The sequence below is a fragment of the Pseudoliparis swirei genome, chromosome 23, assembly GCF_029220125.1.
Source record: "Pseudoliparis swirei isolate HS2019 ecotype Mariana Trench chromosome 23, NWPU_hadal_v1, whole genome shotgun sequence".
Lineage (NCBI taxonomy): Eukaryota > Metazoa > Chordata > Actinopteri > Perciformes > Liparidae > Pseudoliparis > Pseudoliparis swirei.
The window spans coordinates 16,722,693-16,742,221 of NC_079410.1; the positions used below are offsets into that span (position 1 = coordinate 16,722,693).

A 19,529-nucleotide genomic window follows, 5' to 3' on the forward strand; every position below is an offset into this window, starting at 1 on the left:
ATACTGAAACTTCCATATTAAACTCTTATTTAATTATATTCCAACAGAAAAAAAAGTATTACAGTATTTACGGTACAACATTCCCACATTTGTAACGTCTCGCTACTCCAGTTCATTCGGCCTTGGGTCACGCGACGTCACATCCGGTCTCTTCGAGGCTTCGCAGGGCTCCAGCATGGCGGATACCGGTGTGCTCGAGACGCTCTTGCGGCGGATTGAGAAGGCGGACGGCGGCGTGGACAGCCTGGAAGCGGCCGGCAGCCTCGGGCTGGACCACCAGGTCCTGGTCGGGGCCGTGAAGAGTCTGCAGGCCCTCGGCGACGTGAGTTTTACGGGTCTGGAGCGGCGGCGGAAGTCCGACTGTCAGCGTCAACATTGGGAATTTAGCGCGACTGACGCAATAACGTTAAGGAGACGAGGAGTTCAGCGCTGTGTGAAGTAAAACTCAGTTAATGTGGCCGTTAGCGGAGGGAGCTGTGACCCTTTGAGCCGACATGTCTGCTCCCCGCTCCCCCAGTTGATCTCGGCCGAGCTGCGCTCCTCGAAGCACTGGGAGCTGCTGGGTGAGGGCACGGAGATAGCCGAGCAGGGCAGCCACGAAGCCCGGGTCTTCAGCTCCGTCCCGCCGGAGGGTCTGGCGCAGAGCGAGCTCATGGTGAGTCACAGGCGGACAGGTGGGAGGAGGTTCCCGTGGGGCAGACCTCGGACTTTTATTTGATATATATTTAGCAAGTTTTTATATATTTTTATTTAATTTATTTATTATATATTTGTACATATATTTTTATATATATATATAAATTGTTATTATTATAATATATATTGTTATTTTTATTATTTATTTATTTGTGTGTATATATATATGTGTATATGTATGTGTATATATATATATATATGTTTTTGTGTGTATGAATGAATAAATAAAAACTGGGGTAACTCAACGATGATCAAAACAGAAGTATAAAATTCCACTCTGTTTAAAATACATGTTTAGAGATATATCTTACCATAACTTTAATTGAAACCCTCCCTCTCTCTGTTGTTACTTTCTTGCTCCCATGGTTCTTTGAGATGACGAGGAGACTAAATAATAAAGAGAATGTAAAAACATTTCCTTATATTTACAATGTTTAACTATTAATACCAGGTAGATTTTTTAATAGTACGAGAATATATTATTGCTCCACGGAGCGACGAGGGAAACCGTAGGAAAGGAGGTGTTGCTGTGGAGACGAAGATCGTTCTGTTTACTTTGTATATTTCCTCCTGCATGTAACTTAAGGAATGAGTCGGCTGAGGCTGTGATTAAAAGGCATCTCGCGTAAACTATGCAAAGAAATAGGAACGTCCCAGAAAAGCCATCCCCTCTTCTTCCATAAACGCACTGGGGACTGTTTTGATATATTGTTGGTCTCCTCTGTGCAGAAATTATCCTTCGGGAAGATCGGCTTCAGCAAGGCCATGTCCAACAAGTGGATCCGAGTGGACAAGGCTCACGAGGGCGGCCCGAGGATATTCAGGACGGTAGGCGGCACATTGACCTCTGAGTAAAGTGTGTGTGTGTGTTCATGCATTGACCCCCCCCCTCTCTCAGGTGGAGCTCATAGAGGACCAGGTCAGAGACAAGCTGCTTCTGGTTCAGAGAGGAAACTCCTCCGAGCTAGAGGAGAAAGAGAAGAACGAGCTGAAGAAGAGGAAACTGCTCTCTGAGGTGTAAGTGCCCAGCTCTGTGTGATGCCTTCGTCCACCACTAGGTGGCGGTACACGGTTTGTGTTCAAACCCTCCACCAGCAGTTAGGAGTTGGGTTAGGATCCTATTTGAAGAACAGAGGATGGCGTCTCGGGTCTGATGTGGGCATCAGTTCAGTTTTTATAGGAAAGTTATGAATTTTTTAATCAAGACAATATTTAGCAAATAAATGATCGTATAAACTAAATCATAATTATATATTTTGTTAGCAGTTTGAATTTGTTTGTTGCCGATAACTAAATATTCAATCAGACATTTGTAATGACTGACTGTAGACGACGACTGCGTTCTGGATTCTGGTGTAAAACCTGATGAAATGTCCTCTGGATTAAAACCACGGGAGCATTTTTCTTTAGAAAAGCAAAACACCTGTTTTCTTGTTGCCTTTAGGACTGTGAAGTCCTACTGGATCACCAAAGGCAGCTCCTTCAGCACCACCATCACCAAACCGGAGACGGAGCTCACTCCCGAGATGATCGCCAGGTGAGTCCGGTTTAGTTTTAAATAAATTGAAAGGAGATGAAGTCGATGTGAGCGCGTGTCCCGTCCCTTCTCGGCCGTCCGTCAGTGACGGGGTGAGCCGGGACTCGGACGCAGAGAAACCTCCGGCCCTTAAAAAGGGGACGGGTCCAAAGACTTGGGCTCTGTGCTAAAGGCGGGGCTGGACAAAACGAGTGTGACGTAACATTGGCAGTTTATTAAAACCCCTCTTTATTCTGTGGTTGGTGCGCGCCAGGCGTCCATTGTTCTGTTGCCTCGGAGACGAAAGGACGTCAACGGAGAGTGGCCTTTATTGTTAAATGTTCTCCGTCTCCATTCTTAACTAAGTTTTTATTATTATTATGAATTGTTTTAGCAAGAAAAGCCATACTTTAGCTTTTGCTTTCTACTATTTTAGTTTGTAATTTTTTTTATTGGCTTCCATAAATCTCCCCGATTCACGAGTGGAACTTAAATAAAAACATAAGAGTCACTCTATCTGTGGGACGGGTTGAAATGGGAAATAACTCAACATCGTGTGTGTGTGTGTGTGTGTGTGTGTGTGTGTGTGTGTGTGTGTGTGTGTGTGTGTGTGTGTGTGTGTGTGTGTGTGTGTGTGTGTGTATTTCATATCCAAGTGTGATTAAAAGGTTGTTATGAATCACATCACAGAGGGGATCTAGCTTAACCCTCCTGTTACCTTCACATTTAATAACATATTTGACCCCAGCAATTAAAACCTCCAGAAAATTATTAGAATTAATATTGTTTTCCCAAGTTTAAGTGTGAGGTACTTTATGTTTGTTTGTTGACTACCTAAATAGCCCTTTAAATATATAAGAAAGTTGATATTTCTTATATGTTTGACACAGTGAAAAACAGCCTGGGGTCAAATTGACCCCAAAGAACACCGACGTTAAACATTGAATGGGGTCAAATTGACCCTAAAAGTAACAGGAGGGTTAAAGCAGATGTTTCTCCTTCCCACCTCACGATGTTTTAACGTGCCGCTGGTTTCACATTTCTGCTCTCGATCATCTCCGCCGTGGAGTTATTTGAAGAAGCTGTGAAGTTCGATATCTTGTGATTGAGGAGGGTCCGCCGCCGTGTGTCCGGCTGCTCGCCTCACGGCGTCCGTCTCTCTCGTGTCTCAGCGGCAGCTGGAAGGAGAAGAAATTCAAGCCCTACAACTTCGAGGCGCTGGGCGTGGCCCCCGACTGCGGCCACATGCACCCGCTGATGAAGGTGCGGACGCAGTTCAGGCAGATCTTCCTGGAGATGGGGTGAGCGCGCGGGCCGGTAAACATCGAGCACTTCGAGAAACACGCGAACAAATGACATGAACTCCCGGCTTCCCGTAGCTTCACGGAGATGCCGACCAACAACTTCATCGAGAGCTCCTTTTGGAACTTCGACTCCCTGTTCCAGCCGCAGCAGCACCCGGCCAGAGACCAGCACGACACCTTCTTCCTGTCGGGTGAGCCGCCGCGTTCCGTGCCCAAGGTCACAAGGTCACACGGTCACTTGAGATGATCATTTACTTATTTTTTTTTAGGGGGCAATTTTCCCCCACTGACTTCATCCAGGGGCATTTAAACAAATAAATTGGGGGCACTTTTTGAAACTTGTGAAATAACATTTAACCTTTGTTAAAAAATAATAGATATACTTATTTAGGTTTACAGTATATGAGCAATAGTCATACAAATGGCAACAATAAGACTTTTAGGCCGTAGTCTACAGATTCAAAGTGTTTTCTTGTATTTTTTTAACAAAAAATATAACTGTCAATCATTTTCAATTTTATTATTATTTCTTTGTGGTTCATTATTACATTTTTGTAAACAACTATGACCAATTATAACTTATTCCTTTTGTTTTTTTATAATTCCAAATTATATTTATTGATTTGTGTGTGTGTACCTATAACTAGTACAGGCCATACAGAGAGGACACACACAACAAAGAACACAAACAAAAAGCTATTAAATGATCATGATTATTAAAAGTAAATCCTGGGGCATCTGTTGCTCCTCTCCCGGTGATATCAGGGGCAACAATATATTTCTTAGGGGCAGTGTTGCCCTTTGCCCTGTTGTATTTTCAATGCTGTTTACACGGAGTCCTCCCCCCCTCAGACCCGGCGCTCGCCCACGACTTCCCTCTGGACTACCTGGAGAGGGTGAGGAAGGTCCACTCGGAGGGCGGCTACGGCTCGCAGGGGTGAGACGGCGATCACTGTTACTTTGTATTTACTTCTAATCGGGAAGACACGCCCCTTTTTCTCCCGGTGGTCATGTCATGTCCAGGCGCCTTCGATGGTGGATGTCGTCGAGGGGAAGCAATAGATTCCTCGGTGTGAATCGAGAGAGGACGCTCCGCTCCTCGCCGCGGCTGCTGGCGGTCAGCGGCGTGGCGGACCGAAAGTGTGAAATGCGTTTGTACCGTCGGTCGTTATCGGCCGCTACTCGAGAAGATCTGCGGTCAGAGGAGGTCAGGGAGGAGGCTCCGTGCGTCGCATCGGGACGCCTTCATGCAGGAACATCCAAAGAGTCGGATGAATTAACCGTAACATTGTCATCATGTGGTAAAATGTGAACGTGTAACATTTTGGGTGGAAAACCTGAATAATCCATCAGTGTGAGCAGCGATCTCATCATGAGGTGTTTAATCTGTTTGACATCGGCTCTGAGCTGCTTTGGGTACACAATTAAAACGACACATTTAATCTTATCTTCTAATCGATCGTTTGGATTGACGATGACAAAGTAAAACAACATTTAGAAGTTTGTTCCCACCGACTTCTGGGTCATAGATGAAATATGTAAACATGATCTAAATGTTTTTATATATTCCGTGAAACCATCTCAATGGCCAGATTTGAATGGTCTGATGCGCCTCTCACCGGTGGCGCCTCCATGGACCATGATGCATTGCGCCCAGGCTTCCGACACCAGGGCGTCCATACGGCGTTTAAGCATTTCCCATCGGCTCTCTGACGCTCTCTGTCTTTCAGGTACAAGTACGACTGGAAGGTGGAGGAGGCTCAGAAGAACATCCTGCGCACCCACACCACGGCGGTCAGCGCGCGCATGCTGTACAAGCTGGCCCAGCAGGTGAGGGAGTGGACCGACGCTCTGAAAGTCTGAAGAATTGTTCTGAAGGAAAAGATCTTCAGAGGAAACGAGCCCCGAGCTCGGAGCCGCGTAAAGAAATAGTTCTGTTTTCTAGGGATGCACCGATCCATATCGGCTGATATTCCCATTATCGGTTTTGATCGGCGTTCTCAAAACGGCCGATCAGATGACGTAACATCTGCGAGAACTATCAGACGTTTCAATCGCCGCGCATCACAACGGAGACGATGCGCCCGGCGAGGGCCGCAGAGTGAGAGGTCCACGAGGTGATCCTCACCACCGAGCGGCGTCCCCGTCCCCAGAGTTGAATCTCTGGGTCAACTCAGCCGACTCTCACATGTCTGAGCGGAAGGATTTAAGTGACAACATCCGGTTTTGCAAAGTTAGCGGAAAGAACCACGTGAAACAACATCCGTTTTTCAAAATAAGATGTCGTCAAATCATACATGAACATATAAAAGTAAACAATTCTTAGCAGAAGAAGTACAGGATAAACATACACAACACACAAACCAACGGTAAGACTAAGACTTACTAGGAGGAATTAAAACATGATGGAGGAGAGATCGTGACTTGTCTGTTACACAGCCAACAGAGGACTGCTGCCCCTCTCCCTCCAGCTTTTTTGACAATTCACACCACAGTTCAACCCACACACAACAGGCTCAAATCAGGTTCATTCATCATCAATCAGTTTCAGTTCAAGTTGATGTCATTAGTAATTAGAAAAGAAATAGTATAAGATAATATACACAATAATACAACAACAATGAACTGATTTTGTATCTTTATAGATCGTTTCTGAGATTTAGCTTAAATGATGCTAACTTTAAAACATTGTTACTGTACCAAGGAAGAGTTTATCAAAATAAGTCAGACTTTTGTATGTTAAGAAAAGTCCTGTAAATAGATTTCCCCAAGAGTTCCAGAAAATGAATAATGCAGACGTGTTCCATACATATCTGAAATCCCCTACAATAGCAATCAAACAATTTTAATGTATCAATTAGGACATTTTTCAAAGTAAAAGTCCTAAATGTTTAAAGAAATCTGTAATTTCTTTAATGTTTGAGTTGCTTTATATATGTATTTCCTCATAGTCCTAGGCAATAATGCTACACAATGAATAGAATGCTTCAATCGACACCGTGATCGGTATTATCGGATTGGCAGATACTGATTTCAGTGATCGGCACCAAAAACCTGATCGGTGCATCTCTACTGTTTTCATTTCCATGTGATCATTAAAAAAACCTTGTAAAGGTTTGAGCCCCGCCCCCCCGCGATGTTTACGGCCCTTTTGACCACGCACCAATGTCGTATGTACTGTATATATGACCCCCCCTTCTCTCTCTCCCCCCCCCCCCCAGGAGAAGTTCACCCCCGTCAAGTATTTCTCCATCGACCGCGTGTTCAGGAACGAGACGCTGGACGCCACCCACCTGGCCGAGTTCCACCAGATCGAGGGCGTGGTCGCCGACTACGGGCTCACGCTGGGCGACCTCATGGGCATCCTGCACGCCTTCTTCACCAAACTAGGTGAGTGGGGGGCGGGGGGGGGGGTCTGGGACTAGATGCTGGAGGAGCGAGGCGCCATTGTTCCCGCCTCACCGCTCCGTGTTTCTCCTCCAGGGATCACACGGCTGCGCTTCAAGCCGGCCTACAACCCGTACACGGAGCCCAGCATGGAGGTGTTCAGCTACCATGAAGGTGTGTGTGTGTGTGTGTGTGTGTGTGTAAATACGACCAAATGCGACGTTTAGTCCGAGTTCAGGTCTTTAGTCTCCTAACCCTCGGAGGATTCTGTGAAGGTATTTTGCGACCCGAATGACCTCGGGCTGCCGGGTCGGGACCCACCGGCGGGTCGGTGGAGACTTTAAATAAATATCATATCTTTAATGTGACGGGTGAGCGACAAAAGAATGAGAGCGTGTCAATCGCAAAGAAATTCATTTATCGGTTATTTTCTTGTGCTCCGCGAAGACGAGCGGCCATCACTCCTCTTCACACACTCACGTGTCCCGTGTGGACGCCACCAGGGCGCCGCTCCCTTTGGTCCACGACTAAATCCCCTCCCGGCTGAGTGAAAGCCCCCAACTAAACCCCGCTAATGCCAACTAGCTTAGCAGATCACAAGGTCACAGTAGCCACCACACCACCACCAAACTACCTCCACCACCACCAAACTACCTCCACCACACTACCACCACCAACACTACTACTACCACCTCCACCACCCTACCGAGACATTAATTAAAGGTCTTGCAGCCTGAAAACCTTTTTTCTTTAGCTTTTTATAGGGCGGTTCTGTTTTTGCTGGCTATAATTAATAATAATTCGTCCCCGTTCATGCAGGACTAAAGAAGTGGGTGGAGCTCGGGAACTCCGGGGTCTTCAGGCCGGAGATGCTGCTGCCCATGGGTCTGCCTGAGGACGTGTCTGTCATCGCCTGGGGGCTGTCTCTGGAGAGGTACACACACACACACACACACACACACACAGGCAGGCTTTGGCCTCTATTCGGGCTGCGTTTTCAACAACAACAACAACAACATCTCTCTCCTCTGACCTGCAGGCCCACCATGATTAAATACGGCATCAACAACATCCGAGAGCTGGTGGGACACAAGGTGAACCTGCAGATGGTCTACGACAGCCCGGTGTGTCGGCTGGACTGCTGAGGGGCCCCCGGCCTTCAGGAGACCCCGTTTCCACGCCGGACACCAGTCGGTCTGAAGAGGAAGAAGGTCGGTTCCCCCGAAACGACTCTTCGCGGATCACGGGAAGCCGTCGTCACTCGGGAGCCTTCGTATGAACTCATCCGTGGGTCAGAGCGAGAACAGCTTCTATTTCCCCTTCCCGTTACGTCCTTGCACCAATTTCTACTTGTACAGGAGAAGGTTCAATAAAATGCTTTTTCAACACTGTGTGTGTGTGTGAGTGAGTGTGTGTGTGTGTGTGTGAGACCTGCAGCTACAGGACGCAGGATTAAGTTGTGTTTTTGTCCAAGTTGAATTACTGGAAGTCCGTTTAGTCTTCTTCTTAAACTAATCCCTCGTGTGTCTTGAAATAAGCATTTTACTCCGGCCAGCTGGTTGGTTGTTTCACAGCCTGAGACGACGGATCAGAGAAACCTTCGCCTGCCTGCCAGCTGGGCGTTCCTCACAGGTGATCTCAAGAGTAACAGAAACAAGAAACACCGTTTAGATCCGTCAAGAAGACACAGTTTATACGAAAAGACCCAAACACAATCTGACCTGTGAACCCGCTTCAGAGGGGACGTCCACTGAGATGATCGTCCCTGGGTTTGTGACGGGGGTTTGGCTCGTTGACGTCGTGTGTGTGACGGCATCTCGACGCACGTTGCGTAATTCTGAGACGTCGTCCAGATGAAAGAAGGAAGTCAACGAGAGACTCGGGACGACCGCGTCTTACCGGCCTCGTCTGTTACGTAACATCACATCTGCTCGTGTTCATCATTGAGACTGTACGTGATCACGCCCCCCTGTCACAGGTCGTCCCTGGAGCAGGTCTCGGATGGGCCCCGGGCTGTTGGAGAAGGCCAGCGAGTTGTGGCTCGTCGGGCTGTGCGGGTGCGGGAAGAAGGAGGGGATGTAGGGCATGGCGGCCATCAGCGTGGCGCAGCGGGATGACCACGCCGTCCTGGTCCCACACGTGGAAGGCGTTGTGGGCGAACGGGTGCACCGGCGGCGGGTGGCTGGAGGCCATGCGCTGCTGGTTGTTGGCCAGCTCCTTTTCTTCTGCCCCCGTCGGGCCCAGCACGCACTCTGAATTAGGAAAGATTTAATACCATCAATATAAAAAAGGGCACAAGGTCAGTGGCTCGTGAAGTGTTTACTTTGAAGATCAGGCCTTAAATAAATCAGTAAGTCCTGAAGGCTGTGCAGTGACGTTAGTTCAAATTGTTGGAGATAATTGATTTATATGAAGTGTACAACATATCTTTTGAAAATATATGTATATATAAATATTCACGTATTGAGTCCATACACAAGTAACTTATTGTGAATGCAAACTTGACCTAAAATAATATATTTATATATATTTAATTTATAAATATATATTTAAAAAATATACATATTTATATAAATATTTTTAATTTTTTATAAACAATATGTATTGAGTCCATACACTAGCTACTTATTGTGAATGCAAAATTGACCTAAAATATAATATATATATTTAAAAAATGAGATGTATATATTAAAATATATTTATATCTGTGTATATATATATGTTTTTTTAATTACATTTTGTTTATATATATATATATATATAGTCACACTGCACTTCTATATATCTAATATATTAATAGTGAGGAATAACATCCAGTTTAAGCTCAAATGAACGTGACTGTTAGTCTACATGTATTTTATTTAAATTAAATGATCAGAAATCATGTACCTGTTATGTCTATGGCCAGGTCCTTGATGAGATGTCCCACGATGGCGTAGGCGACCCCCACCACCGCCGCCGCCATGAGTGCGTACACCAGCGCCTTCGGCAGCGGGATGAGGTCCTTCACCGGGGGCCGGTACTGCAGGTACATGGGCTCCACAGTGGACAGGTACCGCATGGAGTTCAGGGCGGCTAAGACTTTGCTGTTCATGGTCGGGCCCGCGTTCTTCCTACAGAGTGAGACCTCCTTTCTCCTGTCGTCGTCTTCCTATCTCTTAGAAGTGGACTCGGACATGAGAGGGAGAGTCGGAGCCCGCGCGAGACTGTTTGAGACTCCTGCAAAAGAGAAGAACAAAGAGAAAGAAGTGAAGAGGACAAGAGATAAAGAAGAAGCCCGTCATGGTGAGCGGCAGCTCGTGAAGCTCTGAACTCCTCACCTGGTCTGGAGCTCCGAATCTATCCAAATGTGTGAGTGAATGATACTAATAGTCCTCCTCCTCCGCCTCACGGCCTCTGTCCTTGGTGATGAAATGAAGCGCGCCCTCTCGCCAGCTCCGCCCACTCCAACATAAGGTCGCGCGCTGCTGTTCTCGAGCCCTCCACAAGTCACCTGGAAACCTCGCAGGAAAACCAATCAAGCCAGGTAGAAGCTGTTAGTGCAGATCCGATCTGATTTATATATATATATATACACATATATTCAATTCAATTAAATTCAGTTTATTTTGTATAGCCCAATATCACAAATTCTCCTCAGAGGGCTTCACAATCTGTACACATACGAAATCTCTGACCTCACATCGGATCAGGAAAAACTCCCAAGAAATAGAAAAAAAACCTTTCACAGGTAAAAACAAAGGGAAGAAACCTTCAGGAGAGAATGGAGGAGGATCCCTCTCCAGGATGGACAGGTGTCATAGATGTCATGTGACCAGAAGGAATCATTACAGAGTTCCATAAACATTCAATGTGTGACATGGTGGTCTCCCTCTGCTTCAGACCATTACCTGGGATTTGGATGATTGTAATAAAAGTGAACGTTGTCGTTTCCTGAAGGCGGTACAACAAACGTACATATATACAATATGTCAATTTGACTGTCTTTTCTGAAGGGTTCTTCACTTTTTTTCCCAGTGAAAGGTTTTTTTTCTCATTATTGGGAGTTTTTCCTGATCCGATGTGAGGTCAAAGGTCAGGGATCTCGTACGTGTACATATTGAAAAGTCCTGAGGAGAATTCATATTTTGTGATATTGGATTCAAGAAATTAAACTGAATTGAATCGTTTCTTGTTTGGAGGCCCAACGGATCACAATACTGCATATTCAAACAAGTGAAACATAAAAGAATAGTCCAGACAATCCGTAACCAGTTATTACTTTGTCAGAATCACCATTCTTGTGTTGTGTGACATAAATACATCTTGGTTGAAAGAAGTCGTCACCAAGTCAGAACTAGAGAACACGCCAATGGAGACAACAAGGTCAGATATGACAACACTGACTTTGTAACAACTTTAATGAATCAACAGGCGAGGACCGTTGTCCTGGAGATGGAGGGAATCAAATATGATCACAGCATCTAATGAATTACAAGAAGTTTTTAAGGCCCAAAAGGTCTCAAATGATCTCACACCCTGATATGCCTGTCATGCTGAGAGTGAAATAACAGCTGGAGAGGGGTGTGACTTACCACATTAAACAGTCATTAAACTTAAATACATTTGATTTATTTAAGCTCTGATCTCCACACTTGACCCCTTAGTGACACACACTCAGTCCAACTGATCGATGTTCTCTCAGAACAGATACTAACTTTTTTCGTGCATTTTAAAACCAGTCGGTGGACTGATGCGTTCTCCTCGTTACGACAGCGTCAACCAGCTGCAGATCTAGACCTTTACCTCGTTCAGAAACCGTCATCCATACAATTCATTTCATTTCGTCGACACGAGGGGGATTTTAGGACAGTGTTGCGATCGAGAGTAGAAAAATAGCCCTTTTTTTTTCCTCTTTAGGATTACAAAAAACATCCACTTCTGAGCGCGTCACACTTCACGAGGTTCAGACACTGAAGTCACGACTTGTTCTTGCTCTCAAAAATAAAAGCACTCAATTATATACGTATATATTCTCCAGGTGGAAACAGTCACTGTACAGGTGGGAACTCCTGAGTCGCCGTGCGAGTTCCTCGCCGTGGGATCTATTTGCCCACAGTGAAGGACTGCAGGCCCGTGATGGCTCTGCCCAGGATCAGGGCGTGGATGTCATGGGTACCTGGAGGAGGAGGGAATGAAAGTTACTAAATAATACCAGGGTTCTTACACATTTTGACCAATGGATTTCCATGACTTTTCCATGACTTTAAACCAAATGTCCATGACCAAACTGAAATCTCGGTATAAACATGAACAATTTAGAACATTTTGCGTATTGAGAGCGGACGGCGGCTTATATTTTGAGCGTCTTTCTTTAAAAAACATTTTAATTATTTCAAACTCGGCATGAATGAACATGTGATGATAACAAATTTCCATGACTTTTCCAAAACTTTTATGATTTACGTTTTTCCAGGACTTTTCCAGGCCTGGAAATGACCATTATAAAATTCCATGACTTTTCCAGGTTTTCCATGACCGTACGAACCCTGTAAAACATGAGTATTGTCTCCTCCTCCTCCTCCTCCTCCTCCTCACCTTCGTACGTGTTGACGGCCTCCAGGTTCATGACGTGGCGGATGACGTGGTACTCGTCGGAGATGCCGTTTCCGCCCAGCATGTCTCTGGCCTGCCGGGCGATGTCCAGGGCTTTGCCGCAGCTGTTCCTCTTCAGCATGGAGATCATCTCTGGGGCCGCCCTGCCGAGAGGAGAGCAGACGCTCATCTAGCGCCACCTTCTGGTCAAAAGGGGCGTTTACAAAGAAATACCAGCAAATCCATCCGCCTCCGATGTTCTCCGCGTTCCGTTGGAGGTCTGATGGACGCGTCGCATCCCATCGACTCCGCCTCCCTCAGAGGACGGAGCGGTCTTTACCTGTTGGCATCGATGAGTCTTCCCAGCTGCAGACAAGCCTGCAGGCCGATGGTGATCTCCGTCAGCATGTCGGCCATTTTCTTCTGTATCAGCTGGTTCCTCGCCAGCGGCACGCCGAACTGGATCCTGGCGGCGGCGGCGAGAACAGGAAACAGTCCAGAGAACCAAAACAACAGCATTCTGACTAAATGACGAATGACATCGCAGAGACGCCCGACCTGTCGAGCGTGTACTGCCGAGCTGTGTGGAAACAGAACTCGGCGGCGCCCAGCGCGCCCCAGGCGATGCCGTAGCGAGCGTTGTTCAAGCAGCCGAAAGGACCCTGGGAGCGGGAGGAGGAGCCGTGAGCGCCGTGCGGTGCGTCGCCGGCGAGCCAGGAGGCCGCGCTCCACTCACCGCGAGGCCCGAGACGTTGGGCAGCAGGTTCTCCTCGGGCACCTCCACCTCGTCCATGACGATCATGCCGGTGGTCGAGGCCCTCAGGGAGAACTTCCCTTCGATCTTGGGCGTGGTCAGGCCCTTCATGCCGCGCTCCAGGACGAAGCCGCGGATCTTCCCGTCGTCGCATTTGGCCCAGACGACGGCGATGTCCGCCACGGGGGAGTTGGTGATCCTGAGGGCGGAGGAGGCAGAAGGGGAACGTTGGGCGGAGGAAACCACAAGGGTCTGAGCGGTGGCGGCGGTCGTGTCTGAAGTTCTAACGTTATGCATAAAACTAAAGGAAAGAAAAAGGCACCATCGGCTCTCTGTGGGTTTCAGTAAAGACCGCAGGGTTGTGGGCTCGATCCCCGCTCTCCCCATTAGTTGCAAGTCGAAGTGTCCTTGAGCAAGGCACTGAACCCCAGTTTCCTCACTCTGCTTAAATAAAGGATGGGTTAAATGCAGAGAACTAATTTCCCCTTGGGGATTAATAAAAGTGTATATTCTTATTCAGGTCTCAAACTGGGAACAGCTCCACCTGGTGGAGAACTCGCGTCACACTTTATCAGAGAGATTATAAACGACTGGGGGGGAAAACATCAAACTAAAGTCACCTGCTGTCTCCAGAGGATTCATACTCAGGTGTAAATATACCTGACATTAACATCCTTAATTACCTTCGCATTCAGAATGCGGAAGGTTATGTTTTGATCGCTGTGTATTTATTTATTTATTTGAATGTGTGTTTGTGTGTTATTCGCATAACTCAAAAAGTATTAAACCGAATCGCATTAAATTTGGTGGGATGATTGGTTATTATCCGGGGACCATTTGATTAGATTTGGGGATCGATCGGATCAAAGGTCAAGGTCATGAAAAGGTCAAAATCTTCTTTTTTCCATAGCGCGGTCAATTTTTATCCAATTGGCAACTAATGCCAACATGTTCACATGACATCAAGCTCCCCACACTCTCATGCCAAGTAACAAAAAAGTGGCTGCGGCGAAGGTATGCGCTCCACCGAGTGCCCGTTCTAGTTCAACCATGTGAAGCTCCTCCCCCTCAGACACATCGCACTGTTTCTCTATTCTTTTATGCAGCCGGGTTGAACCCTGCCCGGAAATGATCCTGCAGCATTAGCTCGGTTATTAATATTACTAAAGTCATCAGACAAACCAGGAGGAATAAACGGAGCGGGGGAGATGAACTCGTGTGATTGGTTGAAAATGAAGGCGACAACTGATTGGCTACAGGCTATGTTGGAAAAAAAAACACACATTTGTAGGAGAGTCTCAAAAACAAATGTGTAGCGATCCACAAACAAATACTAAAATCCACAAAGAAATACAGAAATATATTTGTGATTTTTCTTTTACATTGATATAAATGGTAATATATCCACGTGTGCATTGGAATGCATTGAAATAAATCCTCCTGTGTGCATTTGTAAATCAAATATATTTGTGAATTGTTCCGTGTGCATTTGCAGTCATTGAGAATAAAGCCTCCCGCTGGTCGTTAACGTCACGAGTAAAACCAAGAGCAGTGACACAATATGGAGAATTGACATTGAATTCCAAAAGATCAATGAATTAATTAATCCGCCAACAAGATGCAACGATACGGAGTTAAAGGAACATCTCTTCTCCCATTTATTAGATTTCATTGAAACTCACCAGGTCTTGGTGCCGGTGAGAGAGTAGGTGCGACTGGATGGATTGAACGTGGCTCTGGTCTCAATGCCGCCCGGGTCGCTGCCGTGGTTTGGCTCAGTCAAGCCAAAGCAACCCAGGATCTCACCGCGAGCTGGGAGTAAACCAAAGAGCTCAGTCACGCATCACCGGGGGTGTTTCCGATGCCTGGTGCATTGATATCTGTGGTCGCCTCTCCTCTCACCCAGCCGGGGGAGGTACTTCTGTTTCTGCTCCTCCGTGCCGTAGGCGTTGATGGGGTGCATGACGAGCGACGACTGCACGCTCATGACGGAGCGGTAGCCGCTGTCCACGCTCTCCACCTCCCGGGCGATCAGACCGTAGGCCACGTAGCTCGTGCCGGCACAGCCGTAACCTTCGCGTGGAGGAAGAGGAGCACCACATTCAAGTGAAAGAAGCATCGTTGGAACATTCAAAAAAAAAGTCAGGGTTCTTGGGGTGGAAACCTTTCATCAGACAAAAACAAACAAAGCGCACAGGGACAAAGTCCAAAGTCACCGAAGTACAACGAGACACGTTATAGTAAATGCTTCAAGGAACACACACACATGTACACACACCGTTAAGATTAGTTACAAACATGAAAAGGGTATCCACCGTATTTGGGATCTCCTCTCTAACACATATACAGCCTGTCGACTCAGGCACACTCACCTTTAATGGTGGGGCCCAGGACCCCCAGCTCGCCCATCTCAGACACAATGTCTCTGTGGAACACTGCAGGGAACCAAACGAGCAGCGGTCACGTTCTATTCAACGTCAAGTGTGTCGGCAAAGTGGTAATACTGCCACACACGTTACATAACACTGATTGATAATCTGTGTGGTTCGGCAGAGACCGAAACTGATTCTAAAAAGCTGAATGGAAAAAGCTGATCAAGCGCTAAAATTGAGGACACAAAACAAAGAGGAGTCTCGCACCTTCGTTTCTGTTTGCCATGAGAATGCGAGGCATGAGCTTCTCTTGGCAGTAGGTCCGGAAGGAGTCCCTGATCATGATCTCCTCCTCCGTCAGAAGGCTCTCCAGGTCCAGGCCGTCACGCCAGTTGAACTGGACCTTTGCTGTCAGACATTTAGAAGAGGAACCGTTCAGAAACCTTTCAAACGCAGATTAAAACGCTAAAAAAATGTTTTTCAATCTTCTGACGAGAAGCCGGTAAAATTCAAAATAAATAAGGAGCTGTTGACACTTACGCGTTTTAGACTTGGGCTCGACCTTCTCAGCATCTGTGGAGAATTCAATACCAGAATGTTTATTATCCTGCAAGAAACAATACACTACTGTATTCCCTGAGAATACTAGTGCCATGTTATGATTACTGTCTAATGTGAACTTAGCTACACATCTTCACACACACACACACACACACACACACACACACACACACACACACACACACACACACACACACACACACACACACACACACACACACACACACACACACACACACACACACGCCACCATCTGTACAGTAATGGTCTGCAGCCCGTGAGCCCAGCACACTGAGCCTGATGGGGACACTGGGGGGGCATGGCAGTGCTCACCCCGACCGGCGGCCGCTGCGGTGCCCTGTGCTCTGGAGGCGGAGAGGAAGGCGCATCGGTGAGGGTTCACCAAGAGACGACCCACAGCGCTTCTCCATGCCATGATGAAGAGGAGTCTGTACAAGAAGAAGAGGAAATGCACATTTACTTGTAGAGCAACAGACTCAGCATTCCACCGCTTGGCTTGCAGTGAAAGTCACGGCAGTGACTTCCAAAACTGAGATTCAGGAGCACAGAGTTGAACTGCTGATGCCTTCAGGGGACGTCGGTCTGGTCACCCTGAGCTCGTGCCGGTGTTACGGTTCAAGAAGCGACCGTGTTAACTGCAGGGCTCTCAAGTGTCACGCATTTCGGTCTTAAGTCACACACTCCCGCCACACATCGTATTTATCACGCTGAAAAAAACTCGGCTATTTAATGTTTTAATGTGCCGCAGCGCGCCAACATGAGCTGGCCGCGCTGCCCTCACCGTGGAGGAATCAAGCGCTCCCCTGGAGTTCTGCTGTGAGGAGCCACTTATCAGCCAATCAAAAAAAAAGAAATGGGCTACACAATAGCCAATCAGAAAAGAACGTATCTGTTGTATCTGGGTATGATTTAATCCAGCAACCAATGAAAATAAAGCATCCTGGATAGATATGTCACTCTTGCCTGTCTTCAAAACGTAAGAGCCCTATTAATGACATGTGGTTCAATTAAGTTCTCACTCTCTTAAACTTTAAATCTTGAAATAATGTGTTGTGTTTGTGCGTGTGATTTTGTGTGGTGATGTAAACTCAGCTGTCATAACAAGCAGCAGGAGAGCACCTTGTTAGCCTCTTGGTAGACTGCATGCTCAACACATCAGAGCATTGTTTGTTAAGGCTGCCCACATAGCATTTATCACTTTATTTGCAGGCCTAGGAAAAGGACCCTTTCAAAAAAATTCAAAACAGCACTTTGAACAAGTAAGATGTATTCTAAAGAATTTAACATAAAGACAGGAGAGTTGTGCAATAGAATTAGGCATGTTTTTGTAAATGAGAGTAGAGTTATTAAACACATTTTAATTCTTTAAGATAGCAAAGATGCCTCGTAAAAGACCTTTGCCAGGCCAGAATGCAGGGTACAACATGGGGACAACATGGGTACATCGCCACATTAATAACACGTCGTTACCCTCGTGAATGCCGCATTGTTGAATTTGTATAACATTTGTTATTATGAATATGAGAGGGGTTGACACTTCATTACAAACTTAAACCGAGCAGCATTCACGAGGACAGCTATACGTGAAAAGTCGCCAGTTAACACGGTCGCCTGTTAAACCGTAACACCGGACTGCTTCGCTCACACACTTATCACACACACATTAACTTGAAACGAACGAAGGACTTTAGTCACAGTTTTGGGACCTCTACAGTTTTGGACCTGCGCGTCCAGGAAAGTCACCTAGCTACGAGCTAACAGCGCTAGCTAGCGTTAGCTGTCTCGTAACTCGGCCGTAAACGACGTAATTCCCGTGAGACCTCGGTAACAATGTGCTGAGTGAGCGCTGCGTTGAGAATAGTAGTAAAAACACACGCTGACCCTCGTTTAAAGAGCTTTTACCTGCTGTAAGTGGGACGACAACCTGTGTTCTGGCTTCCACTGAGGTTGATGGCACACTAAGCTGACGTCATCACGTTACGCACGCCGATGTGGGCGTGTCCACGCGTGAGATTAAACCCATTAACAACTTTTTCTTCTGCTTTCACACAGTAGCGTTACCTGCGTGAAAGCAGCACTGCAAATGAAATATTACGACTTATTAAGACTTAATTATTATGAATTACTAATTATTAAGACGTATTGGACGATGTGCTCGTGGCCGTCCACCATCATTGGAGATGGCTGCTGCCCTTTAGGGGGAAACCTCTGCAACCACGGTCGACTGTGATTGGCTCATTGGCAGAAGGCGTTGGTGCTTGTGCTGTATTCATGTTTCAGTTCCCAGAATAACAACAACAAAAAAAGGGGTCGAGGAAGGATGACAGTTGCTGTTCGTTTCCCAATAGCTTCAGCCCTCCCCTGGAGTTGTTCTCATAGCTCTGCTGGGTGAAATGACACATGACACATGACACATGTTTCTTTCATTGACAAACACATGTTTTGCTCCAAGGTATTATTATGACAGCATTATAGTTAATTGTTCACAGATAAAAATATATATATTTAAGCATGCATTTGTCAGCTTCTACAGCATGATACGTTGCACTGTTCAAATTAGCTTCAGTAAAGGTGCAGGGGGGCTGTATTATTGAAGTCAAAGCAGCAGAGCCTGAGATATCTTGACCTTTAGTCCAACCTAACACACCATGTATTCTACACTTCCAGTGGTGCAACCTGCAGTGGTGTTTTTACGACCTGGTAAATGCCCATTTCTTTCAAACTCCACGACCCCAATTTATGACATCGCCTTAAACATGTGTGTCGTCACCAAGCCCAATTGTGTTGTCAACAAGCCCCTGATGAGATCATCAGAGTTAATTTTTTTTCAGACAGCGGAAAGCTCCCTACTTAGCCATGGAAGACATTACAACTGTGTTTGACAATTTTTACATACGACTGTGAGTAAACTGCACTTGATGTGACACACACACATATACACACATATATATATATATAGGATTATTTTTGATGTAATTTTGTACTGGGTAACATCAAATAAATAAATATATATGTATATATTTATATATATATATATATATATATAATGTTACCCAAATACAGTACACAATTACATTAAAATAATCCTCTTAAGGGTCCGTACTGCATATATGTGTTTTTTTAAATGCATGTTGCATTTTGCATATAATAATTCTGTATTATCACTGACGTCTTTTTACTTTGAATATTTCTAATTGAACAATTTTGGATTTTCTCTCTCTCTCCTCTGCAGCCGATAGGCTGCCCAGACTCACGGAGTGCAGTCATTCCAGGACATGTTATGCACGTTGAATAATGAATGAATTCAATTCAATTCAATTCAGTTTATTTGTATAGCCCAATTT

The 19,529-nt window shown here is 46.0% G+C and overlaps 2 protein-coding genes across 2 annotated transcripts; one reads left to right on the plus strand and one right to left on the minus strand.

Annotated features, from left to right (window-relative positions):
- The first annotated feature begins 94 nt into the window (after positions 1–94).
- farsa (phenylalanyl-tRNA synthetase subunit alpha) lies at positions 95–8,294 on the plus strand. The gene is made up of 13 exons (XM_056407799.1): positions 95–322; positions 518–655; positions 1,426–1,524; positions 1,595–1,713; positions 2,141–2,233; positions 3,385–3,513; positions 3,592–3,707; positions 4,369–4,453; positions 5,247–5,346; positions 6,738–6,906; positions 7,000–7,077; positions 7,723–7,837; positions 7,943–8,294. Exons 1-13 carry the CDS (start codon positions 176–178, stop codon positions 8,046–8,048), a joined length of 1,494 nt encoding a protein of 497 aa, XP_056263774.1. The 5' UTR covers positions 95–175; the 3' UTR covers positions 8,049–8,294.
- Positions 8,295–11,285: 2,991 nt separating this feature from the next.
- LOC130189089 (glutaryl-CoA dehydrogenase, mitochondrial-like) lies at positions 11,286–18,180 on the minus strand. The gene is made up of 12 exons (XM_056407748.1): positions 18,088–18,180; positions 16,498–16,613; positions 16,144–16,176; positions 15,871–16,011; positions 15,604–15,666; positions 15,134–15,304; positions 14,914–15,043; positions 13,214–13,430; positions 13,036–13,139; positions 12,818–12,943; positions 12,481–12,641; positions 11,286–12,061 (listed from the first exon to the last, which is right to left on the minus strand). Exons 2-12 carry the CDS (start codon positions 16,598–16,600, stop codon positions 11,988–11,990), a joined length of 1,323 nt encoding a protein of 440 aa, XP_056263723.1. The 5' UTR covers positions 16,601–16,613; positions 18,088–18,180; the 3' UTR covers positions 11,286–11,987.
- Between the last annotated feature and the right edge of the window lie 1,349 nt (positions 18,181–19,529).